We start from the raw sequence: 21,934 nt of genomic DNA on the forward strand, positions 1-21,934 counted from the left end.
GTGTTCAGCTTCGTGCCGTTCCCTCGTTGCGGATCAGAGTTCTTTCTTTCTTCCTTCCTTCCTTCACACGGCTCTTCTCTTTGCTTACTTTACGGACAGAAACTCTGAATTCCCAGAACGTTCCCGTTGCGTTTTCTCATGTGGGAAAACGGCTTCAGTGAGGCCCGGGACACAAACAACCGTCTGGAGGAGCCAATCCCCAGAGAGCACTTCCTGTTCCTCCAGAGCAGGGCGGACATGTTGCCGGAACGGTCCTGAGGGAAAACCCGGACAGGCCAAGATGCGTATCATCTCCTCACTTTAATAAAGCATCCTCATCATTTATTCTTTCCTCTTTTTCCGGTTATTGGTCCACTGCTCATCCTCTCTCAGGTGTTGTTCTGTTCCCCTCAAATGATGATAAATGGTAGTTCTATGAGCAGGCAGTGTGTAGTTTGGCGTTTGGCCCCCAGTCGGACCCTTTGACCTGGTTTTGGGAGTCGGATGTCTGAGGAAGGAGACGTTCCGACATGTTGGAGCGAACAGCTGGAATGTGCCTCTCCTGCACCAACCTCTGCACCTCTGGACTCACACAGCTTCACCTTTCCTGTCATCTTTAGAAATGTAGCTGTGGTGAAAAAGAAAGTACACCCTGACTCAGCTTCAGGATGTTCGCCACCCAATGATTAGTGGGAGATATACCATTGATTCTCCACTGGACCAGCTAGCCGATGCTAATTATAGCACTGATTACCTGATTAATTAGCTAGCTGATGCTAATTATAGACTGGTATCTTGATCATCATCAGTTAGAGCTCCCATTTTAAAGCAAAGCCAAGATGGAACAATGTCAGCCTGGAGCTCAGAAGAGCAACTGTTGCTCCCCATCAGTCTGTTCAGGGTTAAAGGTCAAACTATCTAAGCTAACAAACAGCTTCAAATCAGACTCTACAGGTCTCAGCAGGTTAAAGGTCAAAGTTCATGACAGGACAAGATTTCACTCCACTAATTAAAAAGGATGAATAAATGGTTGGAACCTAACCCTAACCCAGTGTCCCAATGGCCTAGTCAAAGTCCAGACCTAAACTGAAGCTCAATGGAAGGAAAACTGGGCTAAAACAAGCAGCTGAGAGAGAGATATGGCTTTAACAGCTGCTGGGTGCTGGGGTGTACTTACTTTACTTATTTAATTTTTTTCCAAACTCAACTTTTACATATTGAATTTACAGAATGAGAGTTAAATAATTTCAGATCCTTCTTGAACACAGAGAGGGGTGTACTTTCTTTTCACCCGATGAAGACGCGTTGCGTTCTTTACCTGACCCCCCCTGGCTGTAAATGTGCAGCCAGGCGGCGGCGCGCCCTTTGAACCCGGTTACCCCGGCGACCCCGGGTCCGGATTCCTGCAGAGGGAGGGTCGTCTCCTCCAGGTGAATGATTAGTCAGGGCGCCGTGACCCCTCGCTCCGGGTTTACACACGGCGAACCGGTCGCCGCCGGCAACACTTCCTCCTCTGTGTTTGTTTTAAAACCTGGAGGAATCAAAGTGTGAAAGTTTTCAGGATAGAAACGGAAGACAGCAGGAACACGGAGCTGCTTGTCTTTACTTGTGTTCAGACGTTCTGGTTGGCTGAGAGTCACCTGCTGGCGCTGACCCCTCAGCTGACCTCACTGGGGCTGGGTCGCCCCCTGCTGGTGGAACCTGGAATCACACCAGAGAAATGATGGATTGAGTGAGAACAAAAACAGGATGTTTGTTTTAAATGGTGAACCGGGATTGAATGGGATTAAATGGGAAGTTTGGAAATAATTTTTATTATTAATCAGATCGGTAGAAAGAAGAAGATAAAAACTGTTTTAGACTTTTTCTGTTCTGGTAGTTTAAAAAATAATTATGGGCATCCATCCATCAGTTTATCCAACATCCATCCATCCATATTTTCATAATATTTTTTTCTAATAATTTCCTGCCTGTTAATTTCAGATTATTCCGTTATTCTAATCTGTAAATCTCCTCCTGCCTCCTGCATCAGACTCATTTAATCTCAGTAAATCAAATTTAATCATTTACTACCCAGAGCAGTGATGGGCAGCAGGCGGTAACCTGATCAGCTGATCTTCCTGCTGATGACAGAAGTTTGGATATCTGGAGTAAAACCGAGGAGAAACCCTGCAGCTGAGTTTCAATGCGCCAGATTAAACCTGATCAGCTCAGCGCTGTGTGTTTGCGGTCTGCGCCGCAGACGGAAACAAGCAGCCTGTAACAACTTTGCTATCTGCAGCAGCATCAGACAGAAACAGAATCAAAACGCCGCCTTTTATTTCCCTCCTGCAGCGTTCTGGCTCCAATCTGCCAGGCGCTGACAGCTTCATGACGGCGTGTTTGATTTTCCCCAGGTGGGTTTTTGTCAGCAGAGCATCACCTGCTGCTTGCTTCTGGTCATTTGCTCATTTACAGGACAGTTATTTTAATCTGTTATGTTCCTGGTGTTGAAAACCTTTTATACATCAGATTCAAGTGTTGTGGTTACATTACAAAGGCGGCTGATGGATGTTTGTTTTCATTATAAACAGCAGAGGGCGCCATTTCCCATCTCACCTTTCTATCTCTGTTTCTGTAGCACGTGCAGCAGGATGACGCTCCAGTCTCACCTGAGAGAATTAAAATCACTAGACTGTTTAATCCAGTTTAGCACTTGTTTTAGTAAATAATTCCTTGATGTTGCCCAGTACCATTGGCAGATTATTTCACTGATGAGACATTTTTCACATCATATTTTTCTTTTCTGCCAGTGGAACTAATTTTTTTTTGGCAATATTAAGTAGCTACTGACTTAAAACAAGCTCCTATATTTTAAATAAAGGTTACTTCTAAGTTATCTATGTCTCATTTTTAGTGTAATAAGATATTTGCACTAGAAAATAGACCAAAAATACTTGGTAAGATTTTGTGTTTTTGCAGTGCAGATTTAATTTCCTGCTGTTCTTATAAATAAATTCAGGAACCACAACAGAAGTCTGACACTGATGATGTCGGTTTTTAAATCCAGCCTGTGAATCAACACTCATCAATCAAAAGGTCTGATTAAATCTTTAACCTTTGAGGTTAAAAAGCAGCGATGGATTTTTGTGGTATTTTAATCTCATTGTAATGATTTATTTGCCTGAGTGTTTGGGTTTACATTGAGACGTACATCTTGATCAGAGCAGTTAAAGTAAAACTCTGAGTCTCGCAGGCTGAACACAGATCCAGCTGATCCAGCTCTGGTTGATACTGTAGCTGTTTCTGCGCCGCAGGCTGCGTTTTCCCGTTGTTAAGGAATGCGTCTCCCAGAGAGTGACAGCCAGGCTGTTGCTGCTTGTCTGAGCAGGAACCCTGCAGGCTCAGTCTGCAGCAGACGTTCAGTTGACTGATGGAGCCGAGCTTCAACCGGCCAGCAGACGCATTCTCCTGCATTAAAAAAACAAAGCGTATTGCTTCAAGCTAAATGTCTAGTTAGAAAACTAAATATTTCATTTGATATTTAGATTCAAACTAAGTGTTTAGTTAAGTTCAGACTAAAACTAAACATTCAGTTAGCAAGCTAAATGTTTTTCCTTTAAGCTATTTATTTAGCTAGCAAGCTATATATATTTCACTTCCAGCTAAATATTTAATTAATCAAATTTCTTTGCTTAAAACTAAATTTATAGTTAGCAGGCTAAATATTTAGCTTCAAACTAAATGTCAAATAAATTTACAAATAAATGTGGCTTCAAAATAATCTTTCATATGGAGCTACATATTTAATTCTGTTGCTAAGAATTGTAAGTGTAATACCAAAACATTGCAAATCTCTTAAACTCTTCCTGGAGTGATTTTTGACTCCTACCTATAGGCAACAGAATATGGATACTATCTAAATGTCTAGCTCTGAGCTAGCTTTGTAAACTAAATATTTAGCTGCCACAGAGCTAAATATTTAGTTTGAAACTGTGACATTTAAAATAGAATAAAAAACTTATGTGAAAATAGGACATTTAAAAAAAGAACGGCCATGTTTTTCCTCCTCTGACAGACTAAATAACCCAAATTGTTGCTAAACTTTTTGACTGAGTAACTTTACAAACGGTATGGAAATCCGTGGCCCGGCAGAACTCAAACCCACTTCTGTGAAGTAAGAAATAATGCAGAATACTACGGCAGACATTTTAGAGCCACCAGACTTTCCAGGAATGTCCTTGGGTTTCTCACTGAGACAATGGTAGCCACATTCCTGAGACATGCCTGAGAACTGCTACCATACTGGGCTGACTGCACTCTGGGCCTGTCCCTAATCAACATTATTGGAGATTTCAGAAGACAGTCGGTACTGTTGGACATATTTTTGGGAAAATTTGGCCAAAATGACACCTAAAACTTTTCATGGAAGTTAAATTTACCAGATGTTGTAACTCAAAGGTTGGATGTTTTTTTTCTCAATGTCTTCCATTTATTGTTTGACTTTCTCTGAGAAAGTTTAACAGTTTATGGCCTGATGTCTAACCGGGGCACATTCATCCCTCAGGCGGAGTGGCCCAGTCAGAACCTGCCCCTGCAGGCCTGATAAGTCTCCATCTGTGGGAAACCAGAACCCTTCCCCTCGGAGCGCGATAACCGTGACCCCGTGACCTCCATTCTGTTAGACAACCCCCCGCTCCTCTTTCTCTGGCTGTCGCACACACTCAGTACACACATTCACTGCTCAGAGATCTGAGAGATGGAAGACGAGATGTCGTTTAAATTAGGGTCTTTCAACGTGATGAGCAAGGCGAGGAGGGGTGCTGCTAAAATGCTCAAATCTGGAGCGGCTGGAGGCCAAGCTGCAGCGCAGGCCGGGTTATTATGGGCTGTTTTACCTAAAATCTACTGCTTAGGATGGGTATATGGGCAAAATTATTGTGCAAAGAAGAATCTCATTGTTCTTAGATAATGAGATTTTACGTATTTTAGGCTGTCTTATCACTTTAAATCCTAATAATCTGCTGCTGGCCACGCCCCCCCACTCAACGTTTACACTCACACAGGAAAATGGCTGCAAACAGATAAGCAATTATACAACCTTTGAAAAGCATTAGTAGAGCCTCCTGTACAAACAACAAGAATGCAGCAAGTTGTTCCTGGATAGTGAGTCATTGACAAAACACTTGTCTCTTCCAGCAGCCATTATACAACACAGACAGTGGTAAAACCAGCTCACCAAACATGGTGGAGCTCCTCTTGGGTTGCTACAACCCAGGGAAATCAGACTGGGCTTGGCTGAGGTTCCCAGGTAACAGTGGCTCAACATTTGGGATGTTTTTGAAATGGCTCGTTTTCCAGACACTAAAAAAAACATTCAACTTTTTTCCAAAAACCGGCTGTACAAAAACATGCAAAAGGTGAATTTCACATAACAAGTGCCCTTTAAAGTTTTATTTTTCCTGTGTACCCAGAACTTACATTTGGACGTAAAATGAACCTCCAGGTTACTTTTCTAGAACATTAAAGGAGCCCAACTAAAGTTTACAAAGCAGCAGTGTGAATAACGCTTTAGGATTAATCCAGAAAAATTAAATCAAGGGAAACGAAGTGCGCTAAATGTTCAAAGTTAGCAACATTTCTAAAGCGCTATCAGCAGATTGGCAGCAGTGGAAATGTTTATGGTTTTTATTGTCTGGGTTGCTGCCAATAATCTGACAATAATCAGACACATTTTTACCTGAAGAAATATTACCTTCTCAGAGCTTGAGTGTTTCTTTCCAAACGTTTCCCATAATTTACAGGCTACTTTCACTAAACTTCCTGATTCTCAAATATACAGGTTTGTTATTTGAATTTACCAGCTGCCCTCACAGAAACCATGAATTACTTTCCTGAAACATTCAAAGCTAATGTGTCTACCAGAAAGCGCTCTAGTGATTCCTCCTACCCTAAAGGGAAAACCGCACCATTTCCTTTGTGTTGATACTCTTCAGTGGAGCAATTCAAGCTTCCTGTTCGTTATTTAAAGCTGCTCTGGTCTTAAATTAGTCACTGAAGTTAAATTTAGAGTGTTTCAATGAACCCTCAGGGTGTGAAATCGGATATGGGAATCGCAGGGATGTTGGTGCTGCAGTGAGTCGATCAGTCACCTGCTCTCTGATGGACTCATTCCTGGCATTGGGTTGCATCCTTCTGTCTGTTCTTGTGAGGACAGACACACGGCTGGAATTTCATCTCATCTTTAGGATTTCTTAAACATTACCAAAAGTGACATAAAGGTTTTTTAGTTTGCTTTGTTTGAAAACAAAGGAAAACAAGTCACATTTTAGCTTTGAATTGGTTAACAAATGCTACATTATCACACGTAACAAGACACTTTGATACCATTATACTTCATATTTAACTACGGAGTACTGATCCTGCCAAAATTGGCATTAAATACGGATATAAATAAATGGCTTCATAAAAAAACTAATGTGAGCAATATTGTATCCAAAAACAGAAAATCGGAACTTTCCCAATTTATTTGATTATACTTTGTGACAGTAGATTAATATTTTTTTATAATATTCAACAATGTTAATTTAACATTATTACTATTATTTATTGTTCAATCTTGTTTTATTTATTATTTAAAATATTTCCTTATTTAGTGTAATATTATTTCCTTACTAACCTCTTCACAATCTGTATTTCTTGTTTTTTACTGTAATTTTTAAAAATCATACATTTATTTTTTTTATTTAATATTTTCTTTTCACACTTTTGTAAAATTTAATAGTAATATGTAACTTTTTTATTGTTTGGATGCGATATTTGACACATCAAGTACTTTATAAAGCCATTTATTTATCTTTATAGTTGCCACTTTTGGCACGATCAGCCCTCCGTAGTTACCAACCAACCCTTTCATGCTTTCCGTGGTCTTATTTAGAAAGCTTCTCCCATTCCTTTTTCTTCAGCCTTAAACACACAGTCCCAACTTTTGAGCCCCTCAAGCTGTAATTAACAGTGCGACAGCACTTTGAAACAGGAAGTCCTCCAGCCAGCTCTTCTTCATGTCTTAAGGAGACTCTTTATTAGCGCAACGAGAGATGAAAGAAACGTTGAAAACAGCCACACATAATTTCTGACAAACTTCATAAAGAATGTTCTGCGTTTGATGTCTGGAGATTACATGCGCTAAAAGATGCAGACTGAAGTTGTACAAACGTCTTAGGATGTGATTTATGTTTCTGTTTAGTTTGTTTTTCTTCCTAAACTGCAATTACTGCTGACAAGCAAACCTTTTGCTAAATACCTTTGCCAAGTGTGTTTGGCCTCCCGTGCTTGGTTGGCTACATTTCCTTCCAACGGCTCATTGGAAATTGGTAAAGTTTCTAGTTTATTTTAAACTTCAAGACATCTTGATTAAATGTACGATAACCAGAAGAAAGAAGGGAATCATCATCCAGAGTTTACAGTAATCTTTAAATGAGGCTTGAAATTGGTTCTCTACTGAAATGCATTGTTGAAGGTTAACTCGAGAAAGTCCTTTTGCCTCCTGGAGTTGTCATTATGTCCACAGTTGTAATCAAATTGTCCCGTTTTGGCAGTTTTACAATGAGTGATTGGTTGTTTTGAAGGGTTGCATCCTTCTCGCCCCGAGGGGAAACTGAGATCATTCTCCAGACAGACAACACAAAAACCTTCTGCTTTTCTGTCTAAATCAGAAATTCAGGGACTTTCTGTAAGGCGCTACAAAAAATCACTCCTTCGCAATTAAATATTTAACATAATTATCTAATCCAACAAAAACACAATTCTTGCAGACGCAAAACAAAGACTTAGAGTTGTCAACCTGACATTAAAACACCTGCATAAGAGACAACCGTTGACTGCTTTTCAATCAATGACTTGAAACCTTTGTTTCTCTGAAAGCCCACTACTCTGACGGAAAAGACAGACTTCTGCTTTTATCACCCAGAGGCCATTAGTGGCTGTGGAGGGTCTCTGTCAAACAGACCTACAGGCTGTATAAGAGACCAGTTTGGGCAGGAAGGTGAATCCTGGATTATTGAGGAGTTTCTGAAACAATCAACTTAAAGAATAATTGTGACACGTTTCTCTTCAACAGGCGTTACGGTAATCCTTCAGCCATAAATGACCAAAAGCTCACCAAACTTTCTTTGGACTTTTGGCAGAACCTGACCATTTTAAAGATATTACCATGTAAGAATGTAACTTAGAGATCATCATAAAGTGCAAGTTCTATGAAAAACAATCTACCTTTCACAGATTTGTCCGTTTTAAAGCATAATTAAAACTCCAAATCAAATTTTTATTGCAGAAAAACTGTATAAATTGGTACTTATGGGAGCTGTCTTAATGTTTTTATACAGTTTGTGTCATTTTAATATAAAATTTGTTTAATTCAGCAAAATTTTACATAAATCCATCAGTGTGCTTCATTATGGTCTCACATTTACCAAGAAATCATCCTGATGATTCCCCAAAACTGTTGGGCAAATATAGTTTAGATTAATAAAAGCAAAATGGACTTATTGGAAGATGTGCGTCCAGCTGTATGTGGTGTTAAACTTGGAGTGCATTCACACCAGCCCCGTTTAGTCCACTTCAATCCAGCTCTAGTTTGCTTGCCTAGAAAGTTTGGTTCGTTTCGTTTGGGGAGGTATGAACTCTGGTCCGCCTACAAAACTTGGTGTTGGTTAGTTTGAAGTGAACTCTGACACGGATGTGAACGCCAAGTAGATCGGAGACCGCTCCAAAAGCAGGAAGTGGACTACAGCGCAGGGCATTCTGGGTAAATACAACCAAAACAAACATGCTAGGCTAGCGTTAGCAGGAGAAATGGCTCGTGGCCTTTAGCCACAGAAAAAGAGAAATCCGACAACCGCCAAAATCTGATGCCACTCCAATTTTGTTTACATATTGTGAAGAAGGAGGTTGCATTCAGTGTCTTCAGAGGTTTTCATGTTGGTTCCTTCAGTGGTTCTTGGTGCAGCGCCCCAACAGGTCAGGAGGGGAACAGGATGCTCAAAGGTTTTGGTTGGTTTGACTCAGAGCAGAGAGAAAGAACCACAGCAGCTGAAAATGTAACAAATGTGGCAGTTTGGGCGCCCAATTAAACCAAGTCTGCCAAACTTAATCTCTAAGGATCATGACTTTCTACACTGCAAAAAGTTAATACTGTTGTTCAGAAATCAGTTATTTTAAAACATCTTCTTGTATGTTTGTTCATTGAGTCCCGGTTCTGTTGTTTTGACAGTTATTTGCAGCCTGATTCTGTTCTTCAGCTGAGTTTCTGGGACATTGTTGTCTGTTCTCAGACTCTCCTCACAGTTTATAATGTAATAACTTTGGTTGAAAACCTGAATCACCCTTAGCCTATATCTATAGTTTTCTAATTAACATAACTTAACAAAGACGGGAACAAATTGCCCGTCTCTGAAAGCATCAGTATTGTAACCTGAAAGGACAGGCTGCTGTAACTCTGAGGTATCACTCAGCAGGAGAGATCGCTTTTCACTGCTGCCACAAAAGGAGGAGGAGTTAGCAACATAAATATTACTAAGGCAGCCAATACGGCGCACACCTCCTCCTCTGCATTCCTCTGAATGGACGCCCTCGTCTTCACTTGTGCTGGAGTGTGTGTGGTGACAGAGCAGAGGGAAGGAGTGTGTGAGGACTGCGTGGACATGTCATAGTTCCCTCTGGAAGGCTGATTCATCTGGTTCATTGGACACCACAATGAGGAGCTGGTTTAAGGTTTTGCCCCTTCTGACCCTGTGGGTGGTCTACTCTGAGGCTTGGTTCTGGTCCTGGAGTGAGACCGGCACAACGTTGGCGCCCGGGTTAGAACTGGAGGGTTCTGGCATTGCGACAGGTAGCGGAGAGCCTCTATCTGAGAGCAGCACCACAGCTGGAGCAGAGATCATTGATGAAGGACACGTGCTCCAAACAGTTGGGCAGACTTGGGATGAGACCACTGAAGGTCCTCGAATGACGACTGTAGTTCCTTCAACGCCACCAGAGAGGGGGCGTGGAGTGGGACAAACCACCGCAGGGACAACATCACGCAGGAGTAAACCCGGTAATGACATCTTCTCATGCAGAATCTGATTGTTTAGGGTCTTAGATCCAAAATCTGGCTCCAGACCAGTTCTTCTAACAGGAACTGAGGTAATACCCATGACACTGTTACTGGAGGCAGTTTGAAATCTCAAAACCAGAAGTTTCCTAAGGAAGATTCACTAGGAATATTCAGCAGTTTAGTCTTGAGTCCTTCTTCTCCTCTTGAAACCCCAAAACAAAGAAAACAGACTTTTTTTTGTGAAAACATTTTACAGACCAACTTCGACTTCATTTTAGCCTCTAGTAACAAGTCAGCATCCATTAACCCACCAGACGTTTTCCTCAACAGAAGCAACTCCTATCACACAACCAGAGATACACAGCAGGCACCGATGTATCCACCACAGCTGCTCAGCATGAAACGTCCAGTCAAGAGTTCGCTTTAGTGCTTCTCCAGCTAAACAGAAACAAAACTCAAGTTATTATATTTGGATCTAGAGTCAGAAACTAGAGATCAGACCCAAAATCTGACCTGAACATTCAGAGCCACATAAAGATGGTTCCAAAGTCGGTCTCCTATCACCTGAAAAACATTTCAAGAGGACTAATGTCTCGTTAGTTTTGTTTACATATTGTGAAGAAGGAGGTTGAAACTTTAGAGAAACTCATCCAGGCGTTTATGTTTAATGGCATTAATTACTGTAACAGTATTTTCACCGCTGAGAAAATACACTTTAAAACATCGACCAACATATTTGATGTATATTTGCTTGATAAGTTTGCTTGTTGGTGACTGAATGATGTTTTAATGATGTGAAGCACTTTGACCTGCCTTGTTGCTCATTTGCTATGCTAATAAACTTGACTTAGCTCCAACTCCACATGTTTCAGATGCAGCTCAACCATCAATAGGGGAACAACAGCTTAGCCAGGCAGTCGTAGGTGTTGAGGCACCAGCAGAATCCTCAACTGCAACTCATTCCTCACAATGCTTGAAGCTAGATTCCTCTCTACCTTTCTGCTCCTCCATGATGGGGGAAAACTTTACCGTGCCCAATTACTTCAACCACAGCAGCCTGGGGGAAGTCCGGGCGCTCCTGGAAGAGTGGGCGCCGCTGCTGAGGTCGCGCTGCCACCACGCCGTGGAGTGGTTTCTCTGCCTCCTCTTGGTGCCGGAGTGTGGCCCGACGGCCGCGCCACCCGCGTTGCCTTGCCGGCGTTTCTGCGAAGTGTTGTGGGACAGTTGCTGGGTGCTCCTGGATGAGGGTCGCCTCCCTGTGGAGTGCCAGGCTCTGCCAGATGAGGAGGATGATGGGTTTCAGTGCTTGTCAGTTTGTAACCAGAAAGGTAACCACTGGCTCAAAATGAACATTATGTTTGGGTTCATTTTGAACTGGTTTGAGAATCCTCTTCTTCCCAGTACCTCATCCCCATCCTGAGATATTAACGTCAACATTTGATGAATTAACCTTTGGGATATTCTGGCTGCAGCCTAACAAGTTTGGATCCTGACTACTTTTGTTGCATGTTTGTGTTTTTCTCCGATGTGCTTGTGATTTCCTCAACATGGCGCAAAAATCTAATTTGTCTCAACTTTAACACATTTAATGCTTTAAGGAAGCACATGTTGGTGTTCGCTTCTAGATTAGGATTTTCTGGTTTGTTGCAGCCATATGGTGGTTAAACAACACAACCACATCATTCACATGTCATTTCATACAAGAAGCAGCAAAACCTGAAGCAGCTTTTGCAATTTTTGTTTAGCACTTTTGTTAACTTTGAAAGCATTTAGCATTCTTAGCTCCTCCTAAACTAATGTTTCCAGCTGTTTTGTAAACTTTCAGTTGAATTAAATTAGACATTTGTTGTTTTGGTTTTCGACTGTTAAGCATTCTTCAATTAATTATTAGACATTTAAATTAATGTTTTGAAATGATAAATCAGATTAATCGTTAACCTGGAGAACACAGACTCAAAGAAGGCAACATACTCAGAGCAGTATTTAAGCCAAAACTGTTCAAACAATATATACAATTTGCATTTAATACTAAAAAACCCTTTTCGTCTGCAAAAAGAGTCTCCTATTAATCACCTTTTGCTATCCAATTATTAATCAATTAATAAAAAAGTAATGTCCAGTTCAGCCTTAAACTGTAGATGTTAAGTCAAACAAGCTTTCACTAATAAATGCTATATTATTGCATTTTTGGGAATAAAATTTTCTTACTTAAAAAAGGAATTTAATTAAATAAATGTTTGTGTATTTTTAATATTTTGAAAAATAAGCTTTATTGGGGTTTTTGTAATCGGACTAATAGGCAAAATAATCAACAGAATAATCGATTACTAAAATTATTTGTTCAGAATATTCACCACTTTGGATTTTTTTGACAGGTTAGCTTTACATGTTAGAACCTGGTAAAGGGTAGAAAGTTGGAATGGATTTGTTGTGTTGAACCCTGAATTTCCCCAAATCGCCAAACCTCGACACATTTTCCTGAGTACCAGGGATGAAATGTTAAGAACCAGCTGTAATCCAGATTAACAGCTTCTTTTTTCTGCTGCATTTCTGGATGAAAACATCATAAAGTAGCAGATAGGATCAGATCAGTCATATAATCCCCAATATTACCATGTTTCTCATGAGTACGGAGAGACTGGCTCAGTTTAGTCCATAAGTGATTAATGTGAGAGGATCCATGGTTTTACAGTTTTGTGTCAAACTATAAAACCATACTTTGACACTTCCGACTTTATGTGGGAAGTCAGTTCTTGCTCTGCCTATCTTCCATATCAGAAGGAACTGAAGATGGTCTTTTTACAGCAGTGTTATCTTTTAGACACCAAGCTTCACTGACAGCTATGAGTGGACATCGTGTTTCTGGTCCCATGACCAGCAGAGATGTCAGCTTCAAGACATATTTGAGTTGGTGTGAAAGAGTTTCAGGAAGGGAAGAGATTAAGAGTCACAAAACTGCAGAGATTGGCAGCTCCTGTTCTGTTAGCAGCAGGCTAACATGTTCTGTTACATGTTAGCCTGCTGCTTTTAGTCACTGTGGATCAAACCAATGTTTTACAGCTAAAATCATTTAGAAATAAACACTAAATACTCAGGGTTAGCTAACGTTAATGCGCTACACAAACAATACTTTCACAGAAAGCTAATGGCAGTTGTGGATACTGCTAGCTAAAAAGTTAGCTATGCTAACCCTTAAACACTAATCCTACACATTTGTTCTGTTAATGTTAACAAGCTACACCAACAGTATTTTACAGAAGCTAATGTTAAAGCGCTAACTTCAATGGAAATGATATCTGCCATTGAAAGACTGGAGCTACAGTATAATTTACACCTTCTAATTTACATACTTTGTAAAGTCCTTAGATATTGTATTCATGTTTAGAACAAGTTTTATTTTATTCCTGTATGTTTCTAGTTTCTAGAAACTAGAAACATAAACATACTGTATGTTTCTAGTTTCTAGAAACATACAGAAAAAAGCGAAAGAACATGAGAAGAAGAAACAGAATTGCTACCTAAAAAAATGAGAATGTCAAAATGTTTAATGGCACTGATTACTGCAACAGTATTTTCACCGCTGAGAAAATACACTTTAAAACATCGACCAACATATCGACAGTATTCGTAACAGTCGATGACCAAAACTTCAACTCAGATGTTGAACTTTATTCAACTGAAAGTTGAAACGGGCAACAAAATTTGTGCTTTACAATTTATCAGGAAAAGTTAATTTGTGGGAAGCCAGGTGAGGAAAACGTTTTCAAAGTTAGCAAAAGTGCTGCAGTGATAAGCTAAAACATTAGCTCTGCTATTAGCCGATTAGCATACCACTTTGTGCGAGTTTTGATTTGGTGTTGGATGGTCAAATTAAAACTAATGTGTCTAGGAAACTGCAGGAAGAGTTGCATCCTTTCCTAGTTTTAAGTTTTAACAACTGATCCAACGCTTTCATGGATTTTAAAACTGTTTTCATTTTTTATTTATTAAACAAAATGGAGTTTGTCAAATGTCCTTCAGCAGCTGTAACTTCCAGCAAAGGTTTTCTACTGGACTTCATTTGTATCTTATGTCATTGTGAATGACTTTTTCAGCCATTCTGTTGTAAATTAGAGCTTTTCCGCCTCATCTTTGTTGACTGGAGTCTCACTTGAGGTGAGACTGAGAAATCTAAAGAATCTGTGTAAAACTCCAGAACTAAAACAGGCTGCATTTGATGGTATTTCTTGTTGAATTATTATTTTTACCCAAGTTGTCTATTTACTCTAAATCCTTCAGCTAAACCTAAAGTGCATTCACAGCAGCCTGGTTTAATCCACTTTAACCCAACTCCAGTTCGTTTGTGTAGAAAGTCTGGTTCGTTTGGGGAGGTGTGAATACATAATCGGACCAACAAATCAAACTCTGGTCCGCCTAAAAACTTTAGTCTTGGTTCAGTTAAAGTGAACTCTGCTTCATTTTGAATGCATTGTGTGAATGCCAAGCGGACCAGAGACTGATCCAAAAGCAGGAAGTGAACTACAGTGCAGGGCATTCTGGGTAATTACAACCAAAATAAACGTGTTAGCCTAGCGCTAGAAGCAGAAATGGCTCATGATCTTGAGCCAAAGACAAAAGAGAAATCCTCCAAATACTAAAATCTGACACCACTCCATTTTTGTTTACATTTGGTAAAGAAGGAAATTGCGCTCAGTTTCATTTTATTCAGTGGTTCTTGGTGCAGCGCCCCCACAGGTGAGGAGGGGAACAGGTTTCTCAAAGGGTCTGCTTGGTTTGACCCAGTGCATTGAGAAAGAACCACAGCAGCTGGAAATGTAACAAATGCTTCAACTTTGGCCCCCAGTCGAAGAGAGTCTACCGAACTGTGAGCTGGGAGAAAACCTTAATAAACCGTTAATCCAAAGAGGAGGCGCGCGTGATTTTTGTTAACTGTGGGAGGTTCTGAAGCGTCTAACCTCTGAGGAATATTAAGCTATTTTACTTGGATTTCAGTAAAAACTGAAGAAAATCTGCTACACTAGTTTGTTAATGTTTCCCTCTCACCCATCGTTATTAGTCTCATGACTTCTTCATGGTGTCCGCCTGCTGAGGCGTTGCCTGACCTTCCATCTTCATCCTGATTATGACGATCCGTTTCTCTCCTGGCCGGCTTGCCGAGCTCTGACCTGGAACCGTGTATTTTCAGGATACTGTGAGGCAGTGGTGGACTTTTTAGTGCGACTCCCATCAGGCGTGATCCCATCACCGTCGGGGGTCAGGATTGTTAGGGCTCAACAACTCCTTTAATTATGTTTTTCCATGGTTACCGGCCTCTTCCTTGAAAGATGAGCAGTCATTCATATCAGGGTCTAAAGGTCAACTGCAATTTATCCCAGAGGGTTTGAGACGATGTCCTGAGGGGGAAACCATCCTTAATTGACATATTCGGGTTGCGTCTATAGTCTTTGTTTCGTATGTTTTTAGTGATCCGACTGATTAGTTGCATGATGGTTCGTCTGAGTTGAGTAGTTCATGGTGGTTCTTGGCAGGGATTCACTCTGACTTGGCTCTCGTTGAGTTTCCAATTATATCCAGCATTTTCACTTTTAACTTCAAAACTACATATATTTAAGGAAATAGATGGATTATAGGAACAATTTTTAGAAATAGATTCTCCTTTCTACATGTAGATCCATCTTTTGTTTTCTTTTTTGATTTGACAAATGTATTGAAATGACATTAAATGGACTGGGAAGTTTTGCTGTATGTAGTTTAGAGAACTACAAACTAGAGATGTGATTATGGCTGAAATGATTAATCGATTAATGAAATAACCGCCAACTAATGTAGTAATTGATTAATCATTAACTCGAGTTTACAGAAAAAGAGCAATTTGCTGAGAGAACAACAGTAAGAACAGGAACTAATCTAAAACTACAAAAAAAGTTTTACATTTTGATGTAAGATTAAAAAATCTTTGTATGCACAACTGTTCGTAATAAAACACTAATATGACAAGAATAGTTATACCACTAATACAACTATTCTTGCATTGTTAGTGTGTCTCATATTGTCATTATGAGAATAAAGTTGTGTGACAATAAACTCAATAAAATGCAAGAATAAACTCATAATATTGTGAAAATAGTCATAATGGGCGACAAAGTTATAATACAAGAGTAAAGTAATAATTCATGAATGAAGATTGTAATAATACCAGAGTAATGTCATAATATAAGAATGAAGTGGTAATGCTATAACTTCTGCACAAAAAATAATGAAATAAAAAGAGAAACATTGAGGATCTTGTGAATCTATACTTCGGTATTGGTTTTACAAATAGGACATAATCTTTCAACATGGATTTTTTTCTGTTTTTGGTGAAAAGATCGGAATCAAACCGCTCAGACTGCCTTCAAAAAGTCAGATATGTGTCGGACTTGAATGTTTGAACGTAACGTTAAGCTCCCAAATAAAACACTGAGGTTTTTTCTCCTGCCAGCCGGCCGAAATCCTGCTAGCTTACCACCAGACCTGATTTCCCAAAGCGGCGCACACGGTGTCCCAACGTATGGGCTGCTTCGCCGACGGGACATCGCGACCAGCGGCGCCCCGTGCTGGAATGCCGCTTAGAGACAAAGAGCTGCTTTCCTGGTTGGTAGGCGGCCAGCCTGACAAGACAAACTGTCACCATAAACCCAGCAGCTCCTTTCATCAGCAGCTCTTTTATTTTTGGTGCTCAACTGACCTTGAAGCTGCCATTGTTCGACAGCGGCCATTATGGGGACCTGAATTCAGATTGCACTTAAAATGCTAATGATGAAAGCTTTTGTGTCGCTAGCGGTTTTGCACGCTCAGCGGACCAGATTCTGTTGCAAATTCTTGTGCAAACTGGTCAAAATTTTCTAATTGCAGCATCTGGAAAATTTACGAGAATTACAGATTCATGGAAACATTTTGTCTCTTTTTGCCAGCCTGCATGTAAAAGGAGAGCACATCTGTTCTGTAGGAGCGATGCTGCCTCTAATGACAGGTTTAGAAAGTTTCCAACAAGATGCAAATATGATGTTTTGGCAGAAGTATTAAAGTTAATTACAAGTGTGAACTGTAGAAGAAAGAGTCGGGAGAGAGGAGACAGGAATCCTCTGGATTACCCAAAGCATGAAAAGTTTTGGATGTTCTGCGTTTTTGACGAAGCGCTGCGTTTAAGAGCCGAACTACAATCAGTTTTTGCAGTTCTCCAAACGTCTGTCATGAATGAGCTCATGGGAAGCCGGGCTGAGACGTGTGAGGACGTGTGGGACTCTGCAGGTCTCCCATTCTGAGTTTATCTAAGCAAACATCTGCTCTGCTCGCTGCAAATGACTGTTTATCGTTGGCTGCCATTCATGCAGCAGGCGAGGTGTACCTGAATGCCTCTGAACCTGGACTGCATTCAAACAACTCAAGTGGACATTTTTACAAGGCGTTTGTCAAGATGAGATGTTGATAATTAGCAATACGGCGTATCAGCAAGCCAGCACTAAAGCTGCATCCACCAACTCTTGGATGATCTTGTAATTACTTCATTTTCTGCTTTTCTATTTACATTTTCATTTTCCTATGTTTAGTTGTTGGATTAAAATAAATGTATTTCAGATTTCAGTAGAAGTGTAAAAATATCACCATTTCTAAACACACATAAATATACAACATGATCTGATTAGGCTCTCGAGTCATGAGGATAAAATTCTGATAAGAAATAATAAATTTAATGTCAGTGATCGTTAAAAAACACAAAACAGAGAAAAGTTTCAAAACTGTGGCTTGGCTTCTGCACATTTACAGTTTGGTGGGAGATTTAAACATAAATACACCAGTTAAGTCCGTCAGTGCCGTGAACCTCCAGCTATTCGTGGATTTCTCTGTGGAATTAAACTCCAAATTAAATTCCACAGAATTCGAAAATTTGCAGAAAATTTGTCTTGACAGATTTTTTCATAGTACAATTTTAAAATATTCTTGTATTATTTAGGGAATATTATAAATTTACTGTCATGCAACTTAATTCTTGTGTCTTGACTTTTTTCAGATAATATAACTGTTATATTACTAGAATAAAGTCATACTAATACAATAAGTTGTACAACTTTATTGTCATACAACTTCATTATATTTTTCTATGTTTTTTGGTAATATTAAAAATTCAATATTATAATATACTTATAGTCGTACAACTTTATTATTTCGACTTTTTTCTGTTAACTTTACAACTTTATATCATTTAGATCATATAATTACTGTTGTACAACATTTCTCGTATTTTTCCGACTCTCATAATGTGACTTTATTTTCTTAGCCTGGCCCTAATGCGCCAGGATGATTTTTAAGGTCACGGCGATATTTATAAAGTTTAAACCAACTGGGACAAAGAATGCTGGACAGTGACCAAAGTCTTTCTTCCACCATTAATGGCGACCACGATGGTAAAAATGTCTCCATAGCTCTCTGTTCCAGATCTGCAGCATTTTTTCCAGTGTGACATTTATTGTAATGTTTTTTACTGTATTTAAATCGGGATGCAGTACAATCATCTCCCTCAGCAGCCAAACATGGAGCGGAGAACATCTGCGTAGCGGGAGGGATTTTTATCGCCGTCCTGACTGGCCTCTCTGTCAGCTCCGACTCAAATCAAAGCGTCTTTATTCCTCTGACAGATCGCAGCTGATGTTTATGGTTTCACAGCAGAGAGGAAGATCCGGGCTCCAGCTGAGCGTTTTACGTCTGAACAAAGCCAACAGCCGAGCCGCCAAACTCCTGCTCTGGTGGCTGCGGGGCGGCTTTGAACGCAGCGACACAGACACTTATTTCCCTCCAGGTGGTGAAACCGAAACACGTCTTCAAAGCTCCAAAAATACGTCACACGAGAGCCGAAAACGGTCCGAAAACAGTAATTTCTCTGCTTTTCCTCTCAGTACGGGAAAAACGTCCTTTAGAAGAAAGGAGAACAGTTTATTCAGCAGTTTCATGAGTCGGGAATGGCTCTTAGAGTCCAGGTGTAAAAGAATAAATAGTGGATATTTATCATGAATAAATATCCACTTTGAACAGGGCTGTTCAAAGTGCGGTCTGTGGGCCGTTTGTGGCCCCTGAATTAGTTTTGTGTGGCCCACATGGTAAAATTGGGCCCTTTCTGTAATTTTTTTTTAGAGTGAGATTTTCTGTGGAAAGTTTATCTTCTTAACCAGAGTTAGCATTTAGTTGGCCTTTTGTTTTTGGCCTTGTCTTTATTTTTATCTCAAAAGTCATGCCACAAACATGTAGCGAGTTTTTACCTAAAAACAGACTTCTGGCAAACCCACCCATTACATTTAAATACAGAAACGTTTGAAGTTGAAAATAAACTTTTTCGTGTTTTGTTACGTTGCACTCGCAAACAGAAGTGAAATCCAGTTTCCTTGGTGTTCATCTCAACCCAAAGACATTGGGTTGAGATGTCCAACTTTATACATTTAAATGTGGCTTCAGTTCATAATTCCCAATCACTCAGATCTTCATGGTGTTTGAAACCAGACGGATGTGTTCATTTTTACATAGTTTTGCCACTTTTCTGATGGTTCAGTTAGATTTCAGCTCCGTTTCTGTATTTTGTTTTCTAAAGTATAAGTTTAGTAATTTGTCTGTGACTCTTTAATAAATGTTCTTTGTGATGCTTTTGTGTTTCGTCCTCAACCCCGCAGCCTTACAGTTTGTGGTCTAACACCAAACTCTGCCATGCAGCCCTCCTCTCTAACCCAAACCCGGTCCGATTGGGCCGACAAACTCACTTCCCGTTTCTGTTCTCCAGACAACGGCGTCTCAGTCAAGTCACAAAATGATGAGAGAAAACTCGTGTGAACATAAAGTCATAATATGAGATTATAGTCAGAATATTATAATAAAGTTGTACAGTTGAAAAAGGTAGCACAACAAAAAAGTTGTAATAATACAAGATTAGAGTCAGAATGTTACAAGAATAAAGCTTTAAAAATATAGAAAAAGTAATAATATATGATTAAAGTTGCAATATTACCAGAATAAAGTCATAATACAAAAAAAAGTCATATGAGAATGAAGTCATAGAAATATGTGAATAGTCATAAAATTACCAGAAAAAAGGCGGTTACACAAGAATACTGTCATAATACGAGAAAAAATGGCACTATTACGATATTAAAGTCATATTATGAGAATAAAGGGCTAACGCCAAGAAAAATTGTAATAAAATTAGAAAAAAGTGATGCATCAAAAAAGTCGTAATTATACAAGATTAATAATAAGAGAATAGTCATATTGTTATGAGAATAAAACCACATTATTATGAGAACAAAGTCATAATAAAATTAAAGTTATATTACTAGAATAAAGTGGTAATAATGGAAATAAAACCACAAGACTAGGAAAATATAGTAATATGAAGAAAAAGTTATAATAAGAGAAAAATTGTCATAAGACAAAGTTGTGACAATATGAGAAAAATGTAGTAGCCAAAAAAGTTGTTATAATCCAGAATAAAATTGTAATAAATCCAGAATAAAATTGTATTAAATCCAGAATAAAGTCATCATATCGGCAGTATAAAGTTGCTTTATGTCCGATCAGACTCCAGACTGACTTCCCGTTTGTGTTTTCCAGAAGACAGCGGTGTGTCGCTGCTGCAGCTGATCGGCGATCCTCCTCCAGAGAAGATCCTGGAGGTGGATGGCCCGGACAACAGCCCCGCCTACCTGTTCGGGCCAGAGTCCGCCACGGGCCAGCTGGCCCGGGCCCACTTCCCCAACCCCTTCTACAGGAACTTTGCCCTCATCTTCAGCCTGAAGCCCACCTCCGATGACGGCGGCATCGTCTTCTCCATCACCGACTCTTCGCAGCAGATCATGCACCTTGGCGTCAAGCTGTCGGCCGTTCAGGGATCGGAGCAAAACGTCGTTTTGTTCTACAGCCAGGTCGGCGCCCGGCAGTCCAAAGAGGCGGCCAGGTTCCGCGTGCCGTCCATGACGAACGCCTGGAACCGCTTCGCTGTGGCTGTGAAGGACGACAAGGCCATGCTGTACCTGAACTGTGACATGGAGCCCCAGGCGACGCGGATGGAGCGATCGGCGGGGGAGCTGAAGCTGGAGTCGGGGTCTGGGGTGTTCGTGGGCCAGGCTGGAGGGGAGCATCCTGACAAATTTAAGGTTGGTAAAACATGTCCGATGCTTGACATTTTGTTCAAGACTCATGTCAAATGGCGCGCACACACAGGAGCCTCTTGAATTAAGCCATTGTATTTCCTCTTCTGGTAACTTTGTACAATGGTGGCTGAAATATTGAGAGAGCGTCTTGGCTTTGTTTACTGAAACCACGAGTACATTGTTGGGAATCTCTGCACCATGTTTGAATTCACCAGAAAATTCCGAGGTGTTGAGAGTTTGGTGAGTTCCAGTACCTAGTTTGGCACCGTCGAGGATTTCTATCAGGATTATTTTCATCTCAACCTGCAGTTTCTAACACGTATCGCTGTCTGCATCTCCTGGTAGGACACCACCTACAGGCCACTACGTCACATAGAAGTCTTTTTGATTGCTTGACGCTCCAGATCCAGCGGGAAAAGTTAGATTTTAAAACTCCAGCGTTGGATGCTCATCAAATGCTCGATACGCACATAATGCACGTGTCAACATAAAGACTGCATGTAAACCAGACGCCCTGAAGCTCAAATCGCATTCGGTCTGAACGCTGCTCTAGACCAAAGTTGGAACAGGATCTAATGCCATTCCTGCAGTGATGAGACTGAACGTTTTTAATTTCCTGTTGCCATAATAAATATGTGAGTGTGATGACTCTCATGTGACCCATTATTCTGAAACAGGTTGACACCAAACATGCGCCTGTATTCCCCTG

General features: G+C 40.2%; 1 protein-coding gene across 2 annotated transcripts in view; it reads left to right on the forward strand.

Annotated features, from left to right (window-relative positions):
• The window catches only part of col18a1 (collagen type XVIII alpha 1 chain), a 78,516-nt gene that overhangs the window by 23,937 nt on the left and 32,645 nt on the right, over positions 1-21,934 (forward strand). The window contains exons 1-2 of one of the 2 annotated variants that reach the window (XM_023337607.1): positions 9,604-10,054; positions 20,687-21,228. In XM_023337607.1, coding sequence (XP_023193375.1) covers positions 9,712-10,054; positions 20,687-21,228 — 885 coding nt within the window. In that variant the 5' untranslated portion in view covers positions 9,604-9,711. Of the gene's footprint in view, positions 1-9,603; positions 10,055-20,686; positions 21,229-21,934 lie in introns of those variants that run through there. The other variant, XM_023337608.1, reaches the window with a different exon arrangement.

This window comes from Xiphophorus maculatus, chromosome 7 (assembly GCF_002775205.1).
Source record: "Xiphophorus maculatus strain JP 163 A chromosome 7, X_maculatus-5.0-male, whole genome shotgun sequence".
Lineage (NCBI taxonomy): Eukaryota > Metazoa > Chordata > Actinopteri > Cyprinodontiformes > Poeciliidae > Xiphophorus > Xiphophorus maculatus.